This window comes from Leucopleurus acutus (assembly GCF_964270905.1).
Source record: "Leucopleurus acutus genome assembly, chromosome: 14".
Classification (NCBI taxonomy): Eukaryota; Metazoa; Chordata; class Mammalia; order Artiodactyla; family Delphinidae; genus Leucopleurus; species Leucopleurus acutus.
In genome coordinates, this window is record NC_139156.1 from 12,650,061 (window position 1) to 12,672,417 (window position 22,357).

Genomic DNA, 22,357 nt, shown 5'->3' on the forward strand with positions numbered 1-22,357 from the left:
CAGGTACAAACCGTTCTCTCGTCATCCTTATGTGATCCCCGTTGGGTGGGTGGTATGGCCAGTATTATTCTCACAATACAGATGAAGAAACTGAAGCCTAGCATGATTTGTCTAAGAAAACAGAGCAGGTTGAAAAGTAAAATAGTCCCAAATCTAGATTTTTCTGAAGTAACAGTCCAACTTAGTTTTTTACTTACCTGATTCAAATAATTTAGGGAGGCGTGATTTTTATGTAAAAGTAGTAGCACTTAATTCTTAGTTCTTTTTTTTCTTCCTCCTTTATGGAGAGATTACCTAATTTTTTCCCCTAGGTATTTAGGTCTAATCATAGAACAACAAACTTGAGTGGACACTTCATTTGTATTAAGGTTTGAAAATGGAATATGTTATCTGAATAAATATTTAATAGCAAAATTTCTCTAGAAATATATTGTTACAGTTTGACTTAAAGAGCTTTAATCGGTATGTTAAAAGAGATTTTGCTACACACATGTGGATGGTTACTCCTTGATGTTAAACCTAATACCCATAAATTTCTTAGATATTTATAGTACTGCCTTGACGTCTGCAACAAAACTGTTAATAAGAGATTACTTATTGCCTCATGGGAACCTGTCAGATACTGGGCTTAGATGATTTTCCACCTGGGACCAAGTTGCCATCCCTAAGTTTGTCTGTACTGAGGTATATCTGAAGCTAAATTTCGATTCCTGCCAGAAGGCCTCTTAGGAGCATGCTGAGGACCTGCAGAGTATCAGCAGTGCTTCTGTGCCCCCTGCCACTCCTGTGGTATGAAAGATGCCCTAGATAATTCCAATAAAGGTTACTCTGGGGTCCAACTTAAGACTTTTAGAAAGCTTTAATACTCAAATCTTATTTCATGAGACTACTTACTGACTCAAAGTTGAAATCTTGGGTCTTATACTTGGGTCTGAGCCCTTGACAAACTATAATGAGGTCTGTAGTAATACAGAGCTGAACCTTCTTTTTGTTTTAATGGTATCCTGATAGATATAATATAAATAGCTTATTTATTGAATGACTTCTATGATCTAAAAACTTTGCTAGGTATTTTACTTTTTTTTTTTTTAACCTTTACCATAACTTTGCAAAGAATGTGGCATTATTCTCATTTTACAGGTGAGATAACTGCAACCTTATAGAGGTTTAGGGACAAAACCCAGGGTTTCTTGGCCAGTAAGTAGAGGAGCTATAATTTGAACCCAGGTCTGACCTCAGCAACCATGTTCTTTGTAAACTGTTACTAACTTTTAGTCTTAAGGTGATGGAAATGTTTTACCTCAGGGTTTTTTTTTTTGTTTGTTTTAACATGAGCATTTTGAAAATATTTGGAATGTTAGTATCTTCTTATAGAAGCAGAGAGTTTGGGTGTGCCTATGGAACCAGAAATTTTTCAGAGCCAAAAAGAACAATTATATTTTACTTAAATAAATTGCTAAAAAAAAAAAGAAAGAAAGAAAAAAGAAACGGGAGGAAAAAAAGAAACAGTCATGTGTAGCGAAACTTTGTTGAAATAAAAAAAAAAAACTTTTAAAAGAGCTAAAATCAAAGTTGACCATGTAAGTGGAATTCTCGGATTTTATTTCTAGGAGAGAATTTTGGTCATCCAAGCTGATTCTCTCATTTTCTTTAAAGAAACAGAGCCTTATGAGTTAAGTACCTCCTTTACCGGGCGCTGTGACTGTGTCCTCTGACTCCTGGTCCAGCACTCTTTCCACTATATTAGATGCTGCTTGGAATGGCTGGGGGAATGGGAGTTAGTTGATGGTGGAGAGAGAGATTTGTAATTTTAGCTAATTTATTTTTAAGTGAAAAGTATACCTTTCGGCCCAGCAGTTCATATAAGTTTCCAGAAAAGGGGAATGTTCTTGTTTTCCACTTTGTGACATTAACCGTAAGCTGTGACTCTGTGGCAACCAAAGGGAGTTAAGTTAGCCAGTTGCTGCAGCGAAATGCCTCGCTAAATAAGCAGACTGCTGGTTTAGTTCCTGGGCATTGGTGGTAAAAAGAGATCTGCATTATCCTAGGGCCTGGAGTAAAGGTGTACAGCACCCAGGTCCTAAATAATCTCAGGAAGCCTAAATAATTAGAGGGAAACAAGCAGACCTATTATGTGGAATAAGCAGGACAGGCTGGAGAATGGATGCTGTCAGGCTGCTGAGTTGAAAGTGCTGGAGAGAGACGTGGTGTGCAGGCACGGCAGCAAGCAGGGAGCAGTTAGGTACTGGGCATCGGGGAGGGTGCTGTGGGGTCAGCGGGTGTATAGGCATGAGGGAACCTGCAGAGAGAGAAGGTAACATTCGACATGAGACTTACAAGGGTGGTTAAGATTTTTCAAAGAGAAACACATCCAGAGGCACAGGGAGTATGAAGAGACTGATAAATGTGGCCAGAGCATAGGAAGTACAGCCTTGCCCAAGATGGGGCTGAGAAAGCATTTGGGGACCCTGTTGTGAAGGGATTTGGGTGCTATTCAAAACGAGGAAAGAAGTGATAGTGGTTGGAGCTGGGTAATGACATGGGATCTGCTTTAGGAAAACACAAGACTAGTTTGACGAGGGTTGAAACCTTACAAACAAGAGGTGATGAGGCCCTGAGGAAGCACAGAAGGGAGACATGAGAAACACTACAAAAGCAGAGTGAAAATAAGAGCCAGGGATCGGAGGCGTTGAACATAACGGAGGATTCTCTCCGGGGTGACTAGGGGTCACCCCTGAAGGAGAGTCGGGGCAGGAATTGATGAGCTTGCTTTTCCACATGATAAACATGGAAGACCCTGCCTCTGCAAGGCCTTCAACATGAAGATGACTAGCAAGCAGCTGGAGACACGGGTCTTAGTACAGGGGAGAGGTCAGGTGTTTTGAATTATTTAGAGATGCAAAGCAGCTTATAAGAAATAATTGAAGGCCTAGGATCGAGTATAATACTGAGGAGAGGGAAGAGTAAGAAGAAAAGGGGGCCAATCACAGAACCTTGAGGATTGCTATAATTAGGGGACAACAGGAGGAGATAAGGGGCATCAGAGGAGAGTTAAGATAGACATTTGGGGAGATAGTTTTAAGAATGAGGATGTAGTTGACATAAGAGATGATGGAAGGACAAATGGTATCATTTATGACTGTAGAGGGAGCAGTTTCAGAGGAATGATGAGGACAGAAGGAATAAAGAAGAATGGGAGATGACACGGGACAACTGATATACTGCTTTCGAGAGAGATGAAGTACCGACATAAGAAGAAATCAGTTTGAGGGAGGTGAGCTGTGTCATCTCATCCAGCCCCTGGTCCAGATTGGGGAGGACAAGCTTATTTATAGGATGAGAGAAAGATGGAGAAAAGAGAGAGAGAGGAGAAAATTTATAGAGAAGGGTTCTGGATAACATGTAAGCAGGTGGAATTATGATGAGCACAGGAGGTGGGATAAGTCTTGGGAAGAGAGATGATTCTTTCTTGGAGGCAATAAGGATGGAAGAACAGAGTAAGTGAGAAGCGGGTGAGAGGAAGATTATAGAAAGTACATACGTACCCTTGGTTATCCTCTTCCCTCTCTCCCACCACCTCAGCCTCTCATGAAGTAGGGGTAGAGTTATAATCTGCTGAAAAGGAAGGAGGTAGGGTTGAGGGTATTTGAAAAAATGAAAAAGACATGCAACAATTTCTTATAGGAGTGTGGGAACTTTCAAGGGCAGAACTGAGAGCCTACCCAGCTGAGTTTGAAAAGGAGCATTTAGTAAAGCCAGTGAATTGAGTCATTTGATTTTCTCTGACTTTGCTGGGACACCTAGATGTTAAAGTAGTGGAAACAAGTGGTTGGGAACAACCAAAACAAGATGTGATGTTGGAGAAAGTTGCTTAGTTGCCTAAGGTATTGCTTAGGTCAGTGGTTCTCAAACTCTAGCCTGGTTAGAATCAATGAATTTCTGGGCCCCAACCCCAGAGTTTCTGATTCAAATTTGCATTTTTAACAAGTTCTCAAGTAGTGCTAATGCTGCTGGTCCAGACTCAGACTTTGAGAACTTTTGGCCTAGAGTCTAGTTTGAAAAGGTTAGTCATGGGTTGCAGGCCAGAGAGGCAGGATAGGAGACTCCAGGAAGGGGCTGAAGGACTGTGAGAATAAATACGATGGTGACAGAGTATGGGGTTCCAAATGAAGACAAGGCCGGTTCACTGGCTCCGAGGACTTGGGGTAAGTGGAAGGACAGAATCTTGTGTTTAGAGAGAATCCTAGATTGTAAAGGTCTTACATGGCCTAGAGCAAGCGTATTCAAAGTATTGGGCTTCCAGGAAATAAAGAACTTGTGCCTGAGTGTAACTCAGTGTACTACTTCCTTCTTTGAGAAAGTCTTGTTGTCCCCATCCCATACCCTTCCTCCCCTAAACAAAGTCAGCTAGACAAACCTGTGCGTAGTCATGTAATTGATTTGCACACTGGCACAAGCTCAGTTCCTAGACTGGCATCACTCGCAGACCTGACCTGGTACACAGACCACACTTGGAGAATCCCTGGCCTTGAGTATAGATTCTGGGGTGGGGTGTTATTTAGCAGGCGCTGAAAATGAAGGATGTTGGAAGAGTGAGTCCAGGACGTTGTTTGGACTATCAGGAGAAGAATTCTGCAGAAGTACAAAACAGAGAAATTTCTGGAGACTGGTGGATGATCACAGGACCAGAATGGGAAAAGGACAGTAGAGCAGCACGGCCTGGGCTCTGAGGCTCTGAGAGGCTATTGAATGCCAGTCTCAGGCTCCAGTCGGGAGCAAGTAAAAGAAACCTAATCATCCTCCAGGCCTTTGGGTTGTCGAGTGAGGGATTGTGAGAAGGAACAGTCTTCACTTTAACGCAGACATCAGTGACAACCTTGCTGGTTTTTGTTTCCAAAAATCGTTTTAGGCAGGTTTTGTGTGGGCATTTTTAAAATCTTGTTTCAATAAAGGCTACATGGGAGCAAAGTTTCTCTTAGTTGACTGGTATAATCAAGCAGTATACTGCTGGAAGAGACATTCCCTGGACGACTTTTATTAGGTCAAGGAGGGAGAAGTCCATTAACTGAAAATGTGGAAGATACACTAGATAAGCCATCGTTGGGATAAAATTTTCTTCCAAGAAGCATATATTAGACTATTTTTAAAAAGTTATATTTTCTTTAGTAACTATTTCCATAAGCTAAAACTCAGTTACTTAACTCTAAGAAGCATCTTTCCATAAAGTATGACGTATCCTACACAGCCTGTTTGGTGAGCCCATGAAAATTTTCATTGTGATTTCCTGAAGTATCTTCAACTGGTAAATAACATTTCCATAGGAAAGTACAATCATTCTTATATATAACTTTCTTCCCATGTTTAATATCCAACTTAGTACCCATCCCATCGTCAGAGACTAGGAGGGGCTGTTGAATGAAAGTCTCAAGTTACAGGAATAGGCCATAGTGAAAAGAGGCAGAGGAAAATGGTGGTTTAGAATACAGGCTCTGGGCAAACCTAGATTCATGTGATGGTGGCTTTAACATTTACAGACGCTGTGACCTTGGCCAAATTAGTGAGTCTAAGCTTCTGTTTCCTCATGTTCAAAACAGGATAACGGTATAATTTCATTGAGTTGTTATGTGGATTAAATGAGCTTTCTTATAGTATTAAGCACAGGGTGTACCACATAATAAGCATGCCATAATTTCTAACTTATTATCATTAGCATTATATTGTTATTAAGGGAAAGCGTAGTCCTTAGGGTCACAGAAGTTTGGATTTGCATCTCCTTTTTCTTAGTTCAAGAAATGACCTGACCTTGGCTAAGTTATTTAATACCTCTGAACCACCTTCTCATCAGTAAATGGGAGTGGTACCAACTACCATATACGATCATTGTGAAAATTAAGTAGTCTAAATATGTAATGTGTTTGGTGTGGTCCTGTGACGTAGTCTTTACTAGCAAATGTTTGCCTTTCTTTCTTGCCTCTAACTTTTAGGTTTCTTTTCTTTCTAGTCGGGCCTTGAAAAGAGCATAGACCAGGCTGTGGAAGAGTGGAACATTGAGAAGGCTGAGGAGCTCAGCAATCAGCTAGCTACTCGAGAGGTGAGTCAGCCCAACTGATGGCACTCTTCTGTGCTTCCAGATCTTCTAAAATGAGCGTATGTTCTTTCTGTGATCATGAGTAAGTTCAGTATTCAAATATTTGACCTAAGATTTTCCTTTCTCTCTGTTTTCTTCCCTCTTAAATCCACCTTTTATTTCGAAATGCTGGGTTTTATTTCTGTCTTTAATGTTATTAAATTATTCTGATCTAAATCTTGTGCTGGAAATAATCCATGATTAATATTCAACCCCTAGATTTCATCTAGTTCAGAGAGCTTTTTGCCAGTTATGATTAAAAGGCTAGCTTTCTTTTTCCATTTGCATCTTTAACCCAGTTTAACTCTCCCTGAGGGCAGCCGTGTGTTCTAATGTCACACCTCTCAACATGTTCCTAACCCTTGCTCCCCAGAATGCTTTCTTAGTTGCCTCAACCCTAAAGAATTTTCAGCCTTTTTTTTAAAACCTATAGTCTATAGTATAAAACTAATAGGTATATTGAATATTCTTTTTCCAAGTACCAAGGCATCAGAAGGTTCTCACTTGCACCCTCTGGGAGGAATATTCCTCCAATTAGGAATGACTGCCAGGTATCGCTAGGTAAAGTCACACATAAAGAGCTCATAATTGGCATATGTTTTTTTGTCGTTGTTTTGTAAATCTTTTTTTTTTTTTTTTTTTTTTTTTTTTTTTTTTACGGTACGCGGGTCTCTCACTGCTGTGGCCTCCCCTGTCGCAGAGCACGGGCTCCGGACACGCAGGCCCAGCGGCCATGGCTCACGGGCCCAGCCGCTCTGCGGCATGTGGGATCTTCCCGGACCGGGGCACGAACCCGCGTCCCCTGCATCAGCAGGCGGACTCTCAACCACTGCGCCACCTGGGAAACCCTGTAAATCTTTTTTGTCCTAGTTTTTAGGAAGAAAGCTCTATCAAAGCTTTCTTTTTTAATATATCCCTACCTTCTTTGCCTCATTCTTAAACTATAACTACTCCATGGTGTTTAATTACATAGAGAATATCATCGGTCACCTGTGTAAACTCTTGGCACGTGCACTGATCTTTTTTATTCACATTTTTGTGAACATTTTTTCTAAACTAAGACTAGTGGTGAAATTACTATTTCAGTAAATTCTTCTATGGAAACACCATTCCACTCTTACATCCGCTGATGTCAAAATATCTACCATTGGTGGCTGTATGTTGGCTTGTTTGTTTTCTGTTTTTGGTTGCTGGCCACAAGTATCTTGTGGGATTTATACTTTCATGTAGGGGAGAAAACCAGTTCAGAAGCAAGGCTTAGGGATTCACAGGTTGCCTTTTTTATCCCCCTAGGCCTTAAAATCAGTTGTCACATTAGATATTGATACTTCCATTTATAATGTTTATGTATATGTATGTGCATTTATTAATGGCTAATCTAAAGAAAATTAGGAAGCTGTGAGCTTGGGACCTAGGTAAGAAGCAGCATAAATGGCAGTTATGTGGCCTTTCAAAAATGTGAGATTTTAAAAAAGGTTTTTTTTTTTTTTTTTGGTAAGATTCATTCATCCCTCCTAGCCTATGATATTCTTGTGCTTTCAGTTTGAAAATTGCTCTTTTCATCTTTAAAATAACCATATTTTGATTTCATTGATTATAGCATTCATTGAGTATAATAGCATTTTATTATTCTCTTTCCAAGTAGAAAGATTCAGGTATTACATTTGAATGCAGTGAATTTGATGGTGTGTTGAATGGTACCACAAACTCAGTAGGATTTCAGTGTTAGCTGTTAGTTAATTGTAGTGGCTTCTTCAGTCACTAAGTTTCCTCAGATCTTTGCCTTGCTAAAGGAAGAAAGAGTAATGCCAACCCTGGTCTATAACGTTAGAATGTGGGCTGCCCGTGATCCATCCATGGCTGGCTATTTTTCTTTTTGTCTTTTTTCTGTTTTTTAGCACCCATACCAGAGGCCAGGGGAATTCAGAGAGAAGCATTTACTTTACTGCAGCACTGTGTTCCTTTTAGGTAAAGTTAGTAATGCTAAAATTTTAAGAGTTGAACACTTTGATTTTTTTTAAAAAAAATCTTTTATCTTGAAATAATTTCAAACTTTCAGAAAGTTGCAAAATTTGCAAAATGTTAACAGTTAACATTTGCTTTACCATTCTTTCTAATTTATGTACCTTATTTAGATTTACCAAATATGTCACTGATTTCCTTTATAGCAAAAGAAAATTTTCTTTTTTCTGGTCATGTCTTTTTAGTCTTCTTTAATCTGGAATGTTTCCTCAGTCTGTCTTTGTTTCTCAGGACCTTAGTATTTTTGGAGAGTAGAGGCCACTTATGTTGTAGGATGCCCCTCAGTTTTTGTTTGTCTGATGCTTCCTCATGATTAGATTCAGGTTATGCATTTTTTGGCAGGAAGATCACAGACATGATAGTGTGTCCTTCTCAGTGCAAGATATCAGGAGGCATGTGATATCTATTTGTCCAATTTATTGCTTATGTTCCTTTGATTATTTGGGTAAGGTGGTGTCTCCAGGTTTCCCCTCTATAACGTTACTGTTCTTCTCTATATAATTATGAGTATCGTATGGAGAGATGGGAGATGATTTGAGACTGTAAATATGCTTTTCCTCACTGTTCTTTACTTGCTAGTTTCAGTATTCACTGCTGATTGTTTTCCTGCTCAAGACAATTATTATTACAGTAAGATCTTGAAAACATTATTTGATTGTACTTATCATCTTTACCTGGCAAATCAGATCTAAAATGTGCCTTCAGTGAGATACCGGATTCTAGAATCTTTTATGTATCTATACTAAATCTCTCAGTAACCTGGTCAATTGGGAATTGGATATAGTTTCCCTAAGTGATGCGCTGGGAGGGCTGGGGTTGCAGTGGCCTTGTGTCCACCAGGGTTGCATGTTCACTCCCTCCTTGTCTGCCTCATCAGTGGCCACACGTGAGCTCTCCTTTCCCTGCCGCAGGAAGCTGCTTGTCAGAGGGAACAGAAGTAGTGCCTCCGAGGCCTCAGAAATCTGTGTTTCCTTTGAGAATATTAAGTTTCTGTGCTTTGTTTTGTCAGACTGCTATTTTAGAAATGGGAATTGCATAATACTGGCCAGGTATTTTCCATTTTAAGAATTGTTATTTCCTGTCACACTTCATGACATATGAATGAGATTGCTTTAGGAATTTATACTATTTTTAGCACTTGTAAGGGTAGTAAACATTTTCCCCAAGTGTTCTTTTTACTTCCGTACAAGTATAATGCTTTGTTCTAGTAAAAGAAATTTATGTAGTGTGGGGTTAAAGAATTCTGATTAAAAGGAAAAACAATAATTTGGGCCCTTTTCTTTTACTTGTATAAGTGGAAAAACATCTGGAAAGTTTCTGCTGGTCAGACTCAGACATTGGAGAGATACTGATGCCGCGTTAATTAAACACCCGTGAAGAATAACTAAAGTAATCAAGATGGAATTCTTGAATGAATAGTTTAGTTTGAGGTTTAGTTTCTCATGTTTATCTCCTTGGTGCGAATCACTGTGGATATGAAAGATGGGATTTTGCGAAGTAAGTAATTGTGAGTTTGGGGCAGAAACCCTTTATGAATTAAATGTATATGTGCATGGTAGGTGTCCTTTTGGAAATCAGGTAAATGGGTTTTTAATCAGTACCGTTTTCTTTTTTTTAAGAAGCAGTGACTGGGACTTGCTGATAAAGCCTTTGCTCAGAGGCACAGACCCCAGAGTTCTTAAAGCCTTTTCCAACCATAATAAGTGAAACTAATTTTCGATGTTTAACATTTATAAGCCTGTGAAACCAATAGGGTGGCATCAGTATTGAGAAAAATGAAGCCAAAAGAAGAGCCATGTCTGAGAATGGGCCTTGAAAACAGTTCCTCAAAACAGGGCAAAACAAAACAGAACAAACTGGCATGCCAGAACAAAGCTGTCAGTGCACTAGCATTATGACACAGCAAGCATATATTTTTCCAGAATCATATTCCCTTAAATTAATGATGACGTTAAAGATGTATTTAATCTGGTTTGGGGGATGGCTCAAGTTCACACGTTGGAAAGCTAGATTGTGCTATCAAGTTTGGTTTTGCCGTGTAGTAATGTGGTTGCTTTGGGACTGTCCCTCCTGTTGATTAAATCCTTCTTTGTTGTTAACAGTCTTGGAGGAGAGCTAAAGTGGAAAAGTCCACTGGGTTTGTGTCATACTGATGAACTGTTCTAATTTGAAAACAAAAGTTCTTTTTTTAAACAATGCTATTTATATATATATGTCATATGTGTACATTCACACGCGCACATGCACACAGGTGTTTGAGCACATTTGTAGCTTGTTAACCTCAGGCCTGAATTGGAAGGACATTCCATTCATTGATAGTGATCCTCGAAAATGCCATCCTTTGGTACTTGCCTTTTCTGGCACACCATCTTTGTTACAATCCAGATCATACCAATTTGTAGAAACCAGGAGAAACAAGTATCTCAAAATTAAGTGCTAAAGCCTAGATTTAATAAAGTAAGCTGCACTTCAGCTGAATCTCCCATTTTGGAAAGAGAATTTTTCTCTAGGCGTCTTCGTGGTAGCCTGCTGTAGATAAAAACCAGCGTGGTTTGGCAGCAGACAGCAAGTTTCTCGCATCGAATGAGTCACACCTACGTTAGCTACGTCCGTTGCTTTCAGTTATAGCTGTACAATGTCAGGGCAGAAATGAACGGGGAAGGGAGGTGGCCTGTGAATTTGGTGTGCGCTTTGTATACCTCATGCCCTTCAAGGTTGCCTTTTCTGTAAGTGACTCAAATAGGATGGCCTTCGGCAGCACCAGCTAAACTTAATTCCTTGAAAACATCAGTACAGACTTCATGTTGTAATGTTATAACCATTTCGTATAACTTAGAATAGTCATTAAAAAAATAATTTGCAAGGTTTTAATATTCCCATCTGAGATATTTTGGTTATAATCTGCTACCATCTTTGCTGAGGCCAAAAACCTTTCAGTTTGGAGTAATGAATAAAATGTTTCACATTTTAAAGCTCTTTTGCTGCAACTTCTGGATGGAGGCCTAAGGCAATGACTTCAGCCTTTAGTGCTGTTAAGTATAGTATTTATTTAGAACCTAACCAAGGTATCACAAGTATAAAATGATTTTTAAAAAGTATCTCACTTTGATAGTATTCTTTTTATAGACATAGATAAATATTACATTGGCAGTATGAATTAAACTGAGAATTTAATTTTAACTTTATTTATTAAATAGACTACCTAGATTTTTGGATTCTAAACATAGGTAAACTTAATAATGTTGAAATAGTAATAGTTTGTTAATATTTAAATAACAAAGGTAGGAGTGGCCTTTTTAGAAACTAATGTTTGAATTGATTGAGTTGTATTCTTTCCTAGCTCAGTACATTAAATACTCTCTAAATTTGGGCAGATTATTAATTTGCCTAAGTTCTATTTTTAGAGCCATTTCCTAGAAAATCTGAAGGCACTCTCATTGGAGAGGGATACACACACACACACACACACACACACACACACACACACACATTTGAGGAGATAGCATCTGTATTTTATGTTAACATGTGAGAAGTGGTCCTTTCTCAGATATATTTCAGATGCTACAGCACTTGGCCCTAGCATTCAGAACTTTTCCAGTACCGTTCGTTGTTAGGCTTTAGCTTCCCTGGGAGGATTCTGGCTACAATTCACCCTTTTCATTTTGGTTATTAATTTTATGTCGATGTACATGCTATGTTGTCTGATGGAATAAGAGCTTGAATTCACTGCCCGCCCGCACCGCCCCGCGTGCAAAAAAGAAAACAACCCTGCCCCAAATAGTACAATTTTGACAGATTTATCCATCAAAAAGTACCTGGAGCATTCTCATATCTAGAGTTCAGAATTGAAACATCTGTTTACATTTTTGAGATAGAGATGCTGCCAAACTTGATCAGTTTGAAGTTACTTCTCATCAGTGCTGTTTTCAGAGCTTCGGTATTTTAGGAAGGGTGTTTGCATCACATACAAGAAAAAGACTAAATTGAAAGACATTATAGTGAAGCAAGTCTTGTGGTTCTAAACTCTTTATTCTGTATTCCAGAGAGCAAAATTGTTTTCTTCCTGTTTTTGTGACTAGTTTTAGAACTATCTTAACAGCCATGATTGCAAAGGTAAAACGATTTGTTCAGGTATGAAGCTGAACGTGTATTCCAGTTAGCTATTGTAAGAATTTATCATTAGAACCCATGAAGGCTGGCAGGTGCTTTCTATTTTCTTAATTATTGTGTTTTCTAGCCACTGAAGGTAAGGTAAACAAAGTAAAAATGCATTAAATAGTACTCATTTGTACATATTAAGAGTTTAAAATTAAATATCTCCATTTCAACATTTTATTTTTACAGAAAGGAGATTTCCTTTTTTGCTAGTACCAGGGGTGTATATGAAGAATATATTATTTCATACGAAGTCATCTAATGCCTGCAAACTCTGGCAAAATTTGTTTTATGCCCCTATTTGAAATTTTCCTACGCTGACTTCCATCCCTTACTTTTTCTTTCTTTCTTTCTTTTTCTCTTTCCAGTTAGCAGAGTGTAGGACCAGTTTCTTTGTGGTATATTTCACTGATTAGCATTGGGAGAGAATCTAGGACACGAGGGAGAGAAAGCCCTCACTGAACAGGCTCTTGTTAGTTGGCAGTGATCAGCCACCTGGGGAAGCCGGCTGCGCTCTGCCTGCCGCGGAGGGAGGGGTGGGAGGGGTGTGTGCTTCCATTTAGGATCATCTAGAACTGACTCACTTTCATTAACTTTGGTCATTTCTCAGTGGTTTTTTAATTTAGATGTTCCGCTGTGTGTCATTTTGTAGTCTGTGCATAGTATGCGGGACCTTTAAATGGTGATTTTAATTCTTTGAAGGCTTGTTCTCCTTAGTTCTTAAAAGTAACTCAGTTATTTCATATAGATGAACAATTAGCACATCGTATGGAAAATCTGCTATGCCTATCCAGGTGAGGGAAGGCCTAGTTGAATTCCTTTATGTGGAACCTAAAGATACGTTCTTTCCTATAAAAAATGGTGTACATCCTTGAAGTTGGAGCATTATAAAAATGGTACCGAGGGATGGATTTTCCTCTCAGGCTTCTAGGTGTGCTTTTTAGATCTCATTGCACTGAGGACATTTTCTTTTAACCTCTGGGGAATGATTGGGTGATCACCTAGAATGGTGTTCCTTATACTCATTTAATTATGTTTATCTGTGCTTTTAACAAACCTTAAAAAAAAAATTCAGACGTTACAAGTCTAATTAAAGAGACAGACAAAGCACAGTTTATACTGTAGATTTTTTCTGCAGTTCAGTTAATCAGCATGTTTTCTCTTTTAATTAAAACCATTTTAGTAAATTAAAGCCCACAGCAAAACACATATATAATTTGTTTGTAATTAGCTCTTAATTGGTGGTAGTTGAAGCTTAGCACCCATGGTTTCTTTCTTCATGATTGCCATTTTATTAGCAGCCAGTCATTAATTAATCTTTTTCTAATTAGCTTATAAAACTGTTGATGGCACATTATTGTAAATGTGATTTTAAGTTCAAAGCTTGTTAATAAGCTTTCTTACTTAGAAGAACAGAGATAAAGAAATTGCTGAAAACAGTACTACAGTTCTTTAAAAAAACTGTCTTTCTGATGGGGACTGTGTAAAGCATCTAACAGCTTATGGTTAATTTTTTAATGCTTTTTTCCCTTATGAATGGAATAAGTTGCTTGAATATAAATGTCTCTATCCAGGAGTGATTTCAACAGTATAACATCTTTTCTCCCCGCTTTGGAATACTGTAATCTACATATAATTTGAAGCCTTAACAGTTATCATTAAACCAGGTGTTATATAAACTATTCCGCTATGAAATCAGAGTTGAGGATATGAATCAAAGTCTATCTTCTCATACCTCATGGACCAAATACAAAATTTTTTTATAAATTGCAAGGTGAATCATACACACACACACACACACACACACACACACACATACACATATATGTAATATGTCTATACAAATATATCTTATAATGTATTTTAAAAACAGGGTTTGTTGGGTTATGCTTTGAAATAAAAACCATTTGGATTTAACTGATAATGAAGTTGTAGGTATAAAAATAAATAATAGGTGTTTGTACAGTTGTGCACACAACATAGATGTAAGTAGTACACAAACATGCAAACCTGTGTGTGCACATTTTAAGATGACAGTGAAATTGGGCTGTTTCCTCTAACAGAGAGAAAGAGAGAGAGAAAGACTTGATTTACAGTCAGTGTTTAAATGACTGGATATGGCAGAGCTTATTTGCTGTCCTCAGAGCTTTGGCATCTCAGGTATGACCGTGGAGAGAAAGGTACCAATCCGAGTGGAGACATCCTGAATTTACTATAGCACCTGCCATGTTAAATTGTGGTTTGAGTGAAATACATTAGCCACATCATCTTCTTTATTGAAATATACTAGCGATTTCATAAAACACCTTAACTGCATGGTGTTCTGAGCTGTTAATATTTTTGCAAAGTTTTGAAAGTTAACTAAAAAAAAAAAATAAAGCATCATCAGTCCTTGGAAGTGCTTTTTCTTCTTTGCTTTTTGAACTTTGCATGTTATTCCAACTTTGGCTATTTCTCTGCTTGTTTCTAAGAAGGCATTTTGTGATGCCATGCAGGAGACACTAGAAAGGGATAGCTGACAAGGAAAAAATTAAAAATTGGATAAAAAGTAAATGAATAATGTCATATTACCAAAAAGATGAGAGGCTAATTTGTGCCGACTTTTTGCTAATTTTGTTCAAGCCTCAAAATGAGGAGCTGTCACCCGTTCTGTGTAGCACTGATGACAGTGCCAATGATCCATGAAATAAGCTGCCGCTGGCTTTGTTCTGATAAGAATGAACAAATCTGCACAATGTTCGGCTCCCAGAATCTCATTTTCATACTTGCATGCAGGCGAAAAGAAATAAGCTGTTTGCAGGCTTGATTAATCAGACATTGGAGGGGTTTTTGTCTCTTTGATCTCTTTCGTCTCCTAGGTAACTTGCTTGACATTAATGTTGAGCTCGAGTAAAGACAATCATGAATTGTCGACCAAACTGATATAGAAATTAAAGACCTTAACACTTTAAGTGCTCCAGTAATGGTTCCGCTTTACTTCAGAAAACATCTGTTTTCATTTACTTAAAGAACAAAAGAGAATGGCATAAATATTTTTTCATAGAGACCTATTACTCCATCAAAAGTTAAAGTATGATAATTGGTATTTTTAAATAAGTGCCTTGAAAGTGTTCAGAAGGGAGGAAAACTTCATAAATCTGTTACAAGCTAGTAATTCAAAGATGAGTAAAGTATTTTATGAAATGGATAAGAAGTTTACAGTGATGCTAGATTAAGCTGTTTGAATCAGATGCTTCAAATGATTACCGGCAAACTTCAGTAGGGCAAGGTTTAGTGAGAAAAATGAACTTTATTTTGCGAGTTTGTCTTTTAAAAATCTCTACTGTGTTACAAGATGTGCCATTATATCTATTTTACAACCCAATATGATTTACGCATGCTAAACCTGTAAAATTGAAAGGAATTAAAAAAATGTCACCGGGTGCATTTGCTTGAGGTTATGCAGACGCTTTTACAAATCTTCCAAGTGGCTGTAAAGATGAATGCCTCAAGGGTCCAGCCAGGGCCCTGCTTTTCCAACCAGCTAAAGCCCTTATCTTAAATCCAAGCAAAGTACCATTAATCTTTTTGAAAGACCTTTTATGGCTTTTAATATATCCCAAATTAGAACATTTTACACCCTTGGTTCCTGAAATATGGTGATAAAAAGCCTTTAGAGCTTAATTTTCCTTACCGTTTGCTCTGACCAATTTGCAGTTCTTTGTGATAATGTTTAGACACCTTAATTAAAATGCAGCAAAATATTGGATGTTCTATATGGAAAATGCTGATACTTGGCTACACATGCAAGAAATTCTGTATATATTTTTGTTTGGTTAAAAAAATTTCTTCCCACATTGTGTTGCTATAGTTATCTGATGACCTGAAACAGTTTTTTAATATAAAAACCATTGACCAAGCTTTTGTGATGTTTACATTGGGCACGAAGATGCATTTTTCTTTTTAGAGAAGCAGAAGGGGGATTCTTGTGGGCCTATATTGTTTGTTTGTAATACGGAAACATAGCACGGTATTCTTTTATCTTCTGGAACTTGGGCTGGTCATCTTGCCTGAGAAAACATGTTTCTTCTCAACTGTGTCTTCTATAGAAGATCTCATGATCCTTCCATATTTCCAAATATTTCCATTCTTTTTACTTTCTCCACAGGAATAAGTGAAACATTCATTTTAAGCATGGGAAGGACACAACATTGATAAGACTTTTCATCATCATTACAAGCTAAAAGATTCTTTCTGTAAAATGCATAGACCAGGCTTGTTTAATGTTCATCAGTTAAAGAACATTTCATTGAACCTAACCCCAGGCAAAATACAGTTAGAAAATATACCTTTCCTACAAACAGGTCTGCTAGAACGTATGGCCTACGTACCTAATCATTTACTATATTTAATTAGTCTACAAAGCGATGGAGCCCTCTCATGTAAATACATGTTTCTTACATTGTAATGAATTCTTTTTAACAAGTTTGTGCTATGTCTTCTGTGGCATATGTGCTCTCAGTCTTCACTGTGATGCTGATTGTGCTGGGTTTGTCCTTCGTGTTGCTAGAAAACTAAAATCTTTTACATTGTAAGAGTATATGACCATGTTGAAGAGGCCCCATTTAAATCACATGACCACGGTCAATGTCCAGACACACTGAGATGCTCTTTGGTTTGTCTATCCCCAAACCAGAAAATCCATACTGGGAAATTTCAATAAGCTAAAACTGTAAGCTGCATCTTAATTTACACAACAGTTTTAGGAAATAATTTTGTCACGGGGTTAATGGTACATGGCAAATACAGTTCAGGTCATTTTTGTTTCATGCTCAAAAGTATAGGCTCAATTTAAATATAAGATAAACTAGCTGAGTGGAACTTTAGTTAGGGGGTGATCCTGGCAAAACTATATCATATTTCAAATTTGCATATGCTGTCTAAAACATAGGAATATAATTAGATAGGCAAATACTGAGTTCTGTGTTTTATCTTTTGGAGGTGGGGGACAGAGAGGAGACTAAATATCCTACACGAATGTGGAGAGACCCAGTGTACCTCTTAAACCTAGGCGGCAAGCTGCATGTTATGACAGTAGACAGTTCATTAGGTGCATTTAGTGTTCCCCTGATGTCCCCCAGCACCCCTGTGGCCAGCCGCCTCACAGCCAGGTGGAATTGTGAGTAGTTCTGACCAGACGGCTTTGAGCAGAAACGCTGTGTGCGCTTCTGGACTAAAGCATTAAAGAGCCAGTGTGAGACCCTCTGGCCATCTCCTCCTCTGCCACAGCACCTTGAAAGCCACGTGCTGAGATGTCGGCACCACAAGATGGAGAGACCTGCCAGTCACAGCTGACATTAAGTGAAACACGAAATAAAAGTTCAGCCACTGAGATTTGGGGGTTTGTTTGTTACTGCAGTTTTGACTAGCCTAACCAGACAGGCGTAACTTGATGTTTTTACATTTATGACAAGTGAATGGTGTTTCAGTTGATAGGAAATCCATCTTCGTGATAAATGATTCCAGAGCATTCTTCCAGAGCTTCGTTTTCTCCTTAGACGATGATGCTACAGCCCTTTGATTCTTAACCTTTTTTATAGTTGACTTATATGAATTTATCTGTAATAAAGAACTGGAAATGAAAAGAGAGCCAAAAGAACAGGTCCGGGATTGAAGCAGTCAGATGTAACTGGCAACCCCTTCTCCCCAGCTGCCCACCCCCACCCCGCCTGCCCCCGAAGCCCTCTTTTTAACAGCTGTATCTGCAGCGCCTGCAACAGTGCCTGGCAAAATAATGCATTTGTGCCCTCGTGATATTGGTTGAATGAATGTCGTCCTTGTGAAAAAAGATGCTGCTGCTAGTGTTGGCTTGAGTGTCAGGAAGGCTCCGAGTTGGTCTGCTTTCCCAGGTGGGCTCACAGCCACAATCGACCCTCCTTCCTTCAGTGGCTTTCCTTTTGGTGTCGACTACCTCAGCACGCCGGCTTGATTGTCATATTGCTTCCATTTACTTACCTTCTTTATGTGTATTCTTCCCTAGACTGAAAAATCAGATCTGTTTTTGTTCTCATTTATAAACCCCGGTCAGTGCTTGATGACTGCTCGTTTGTTTCATTCTAAAGGAAACGGTTCTCCAAGATGAGCTGAAAGGAGTGTCGGGCATGTCAAACCTCACTTTCCTAAGTCGGCTTCTCTCCTTACACACGAGCCCCTGACTGCCTGCCGTGCCTCACTGTTGGCCAGCAGGTCCCTAAACCTTGGGCTGTAATACTTTGACTTGAGAATAGCTTCTGGGTCCTTGCCTCTTGTCCACAAGTCTGCTGGCTACTGAAATGCAGTAGGCTGTGTACAGAGAGAGAAAAGGAAAGAAATACCAGGAAGAGATTTTTAGCCTTTGTTGTTTAACCTGGGTTCTTAACAGATACTTTTGAGCCATCCATATAGGTGGGCATTTTTAAAATCAGAGCCCACCAAAACTAGGGGATTACCATGCCTGTCCTGGAGACGCTCACCGAGGAACAGCTCTGTGGCCAGAGAGCTGTACCATAGGTTATGGCACAGAAGCTGAAGGGCTAGAGAAATAAAGAAATGAAGACTCTGTTGGGTTGAGTTAGAGAAGTCTTCCGGGGGTGGGGTGAGAGGAGGCTTTGTTCTGCTTCAACCTTCTAGCACTGGGGCAGATGGGTGTAAGGGGGGAGCATGCACGCACGGGCGACTGGCAGAGGGAACACTTCGGTACTGTGGTCCTGGTGCCCCGCCTCTTTGCCTCTTGGCACCCCTTGTATTCCTTTTTCTATCAGTGAGTGACAAGCGATTGCCCATCACACAAACTGTGTTTATGAAGTAGTAATTAGCTTTCCTGTGTTTTATTAATCACATCTATGACTGCCAATCTGAGCTTCTGATCAGCGTGAGATAACGGGTACACCCATACTGAGTTTCTGTAATTCTAGCCCGGAGCAAAGAAACTGGATGTCTCTGTCAGCCTGTGCAGCCTTATCGGGGTAAATTCCTGTCTGGCCTACTGAAATGCTGAAAGCGCTTCAAGATCTTCATCCACAGCCCTCGTGGACCCTCGACGGGCCTTAGTATGGGAAGGAGTTCCATCTGGGAGACTGGGAGGCTGGTACAGTTGGGAGGTTAGGAGAATAGGGGCTAGCTACATCTTTGTATTTGTTGTAATTCGGTGGTTTTGGGGGCCGAGCATAAGAATTTCTATTCTTAGCATGTCTAAAGCAACGCCGACATGGGTTTCATACCCACAAATTCTCGAGTATTTGTATCACTGTAATTCTTGTATCAGCTAGAATATTTATTTTCACTTTTCCTCCTGTGTAATTCTTAGCTTGGTGTAAAAATTGCCAAAGCGATTGCCTGCCACAACTTTGTAAAAGCCAAAAAGGATGCTGAAAATTCACAGGTTGCTCGAAAAAAGAAGAAACTTGCCTGGGGGTGAGTTCAAGATTTTTTAAATTAGTAATTCTACTAAATTCATAGGAATTACAGAAATCCTGTGATATATTTGGTGAATCCAGTTTGTGTGTAATTGTTATTCATTTTATTCTTTGTATCTTTGCTGAATGTTTATCAGATTATAAATATGGAGGCATTTCTTCCTCCTGTTCGATGTTTATTTTGTAATTGATGGAGTATGTGAAAACTTTTAAAGTTTATTTTACTTTGGCGCTTAGTAAACATGTTAGTTCAGGAAAGTATTTAGAAATAAATTGGGATTTTCATATTCTTCATTTTAGGTTTGAAGCAAAGAAGAGGTGGGAAACCAAAAGCAACATGGGATATATGTGACCTGCCAGAGTCTTCAAGACCTTTGAGACTTCACTTGAGTCTTCAGTTGCTTAATTTACTGGAAAGATTTTCCTGTTCATGTTAACTATGTTGGAAAATTGATGGAAATAGAAAAAAATAAGCATAAAATTTGGAAGTTGATTATCAAATCTTTTTTGAGTCTTTTTCTAAAGAGTTCATCCTGCTGAAGTGAATGAAATGGAGCATTCTGTTGTTTGTACAAGAAATCTAAGCATACATACAGGAAAAAAAAAGATAGGATTTTATTTATTTATTTATATAGACCTCCAGTATAAAATCAATTTTACTTTTCATCCACTTGGTGTAGCATAGCCAATGAGCTCCTTGTACTTTCTTATCTGTACTCAGTGTAACTGCACTTATTCTGGAGCTGTGTTTTTAAGATTGGCATTTGTTTATAATGGATTAGTCATAAGTGCAAGAAAGATACTGTCTTCACAAATGACTTTATCTTAATGTTATAAAAGTAATTATTGGTTCTTTATTGGAGACAGTAGAGTTGATATTTCACAGTCACATAATAAAAGCAGTTGATTAATTTTTGTGTACCTTCAGATTAAATATCACAGTTTTTAAAAAGGACAGAATGTAGTATTTAGAGGATGATTTAAATTCAAGTTCCCTGCCTGGAAGTGTCTTCCTAAATCTCTCTCTCAGCCATGTCGTTCTTTAAATTATGAGATAGTTCTTAGAAGAGAAATTGGTATAATAGTATTAGACAGTTATAACTCAAGACAGTGTAACTCTGAACCTTCTAAGAACAAACATGGTTTGATTATTTTTTCTCCTCTTCCCCATCACTCCTGGAGAGACTGAGTGAATGAATGAGGATAACGGGGATTGGTGCCCTGGGAAGTGGTTTTCACTGAAAGTGTGTTTCGTAGTCTGAACTAGAAGGGGCTTTGAGAAATTGTCACAAGCTGATGGACAAGACCACAGCTGGATGTTGTGAGTTGGGGGTAGGCCTAGGTATTTTGGCACCTCCTCTTGGTGCCCAGTGGAGGTGAAGGACTGCTTATTGTGGCTTTCATCAGATCTCTTCCCTTCTTCAGCCTTCATCAGAGGTGTCTGCTGTCCGACACAAACTTTCTCTAGGTTGATAATATAAATTCAGGAACATAGAAAATGAGTCATGATGATATTAGTAGTAGTAGTATTTTGTTATTTTTGTTTTATTTTATTTTATTTTTCTTTGTGGTACGCGGGCCTCTCAGTGCTGTGGCCTCTCCCGTTGCGGAGCGCAGGCTCCGGACGCGCAGGCTCAGCGGCCATGGCTCACGCGCCCAGCCGCTCTGTGGCATGTGGGATCTTCCCGGACCGGGGCACGAACCTGCGTCCCCTGCATCGGCAAACAGTAATCAAATTTTACTTATTTGTGGTGGCATATTATTTTATTTACTTACAAACAGTAATCAAATTTTACTTATTTGGGGTGGCATATTTTTTTTGTGTGTGTTCTGGAATAAGTGAGCAACTAATTGCTATTTACGAGAACAAAAATAGTATCTTGCTTCCACTTAGGTGACAAAAGCCAGTATAATAGAGCAAGCAAGATTTTAAGAGATTGTGTGCCCTCTTATCGAATTCATAATGAGAGATAGACTAAATATTGGAAAATCTACCATTTTATGATTTAATATTCCCTGTTGGGTTCTGTGGATATGTGGATCATACCCTGCTTAGCTACAGCATCTTATTTCAAACTCCTTATAGGTGAATACAGACTTAGAGTATAGGAAATTTTCCTCTGAAAAAATCCTTCATGGGGGAAATACCCGCTACACAATCCAGTGGTTTTGTCTGAAACATGAAAAATGTTTGCTTTGAGCAGGCAGGTAGTATGAGTATTCTCATGCATAGGGCCCCAGCACAGGCATCTCCCTGCAGTCTCTGCCCCCCTTTCCCCCTGGATCCACTTCCTTAGAGCAGTGAGTGACCCCTGCAGGCACATCCCCACTCTGCTTGTGCTGAGGCCTTGCCGGAGTGGCCTCCCTTAGGGTCTGATTTGGGAGCCCCTGAACCCAGAGTTCCCCTGACCCTTCTTCTTCCACCTGCTCCGGGGCCAGAGGTTGCCCACTTCCCGCACTCAGAGGTCCCACGTGGATGGGAGCTTTTTCCCTGAGTAGATGGCATTATGGTGGAATCAGGTAGCAGGGGATTCATTTGATAAGAGGAGCCATGACGCCTAAGGCCCCACTCTTCGGGGCCTGGGTTTTGAAAGGCTCTAAAACAGCGCAGCCGAGGAGG

At 39.1% G+C, this 22,357-nt stretch overlaps 1 protein-coding gene across 2 annotated transcripts in view; it reads left to right on the top strand.

Moving 5' to 3' along the window:
* The window catches only part of FAM204A (family with sequence similarity 204 member A), a 31,999-nt gene extending 11,761 nt beyond the window's left edge, over positions 1 to 20,238 (top strand). For both annotated transcript variants that reach the window (XM_082853824.1, XM_082853825.1), the window contains exons 6-8: positions 6,002 to 6,091; positions 19,629 to 19,735; positions 20,038 to 20,238. In XM_082853824.1, coding sequence (XP_082709950.1) covers positions 6,002 to 6,091; positions 19,629 to 19,735; positions 20,038 to 20,089 — 249 coding nt within the window. In that variant the 3' untranslated portion in view covers positions 20,090 to 20,238. The remainder of the gene's footprint in view (positions 1 to 6,001; positions 6,092 to 19,628; positions 19,736 to 20,037) is intronic.
* The last annotated feature ends 2,119 nt before the right edge of the window (positions 20,239 to 22,357 follow it).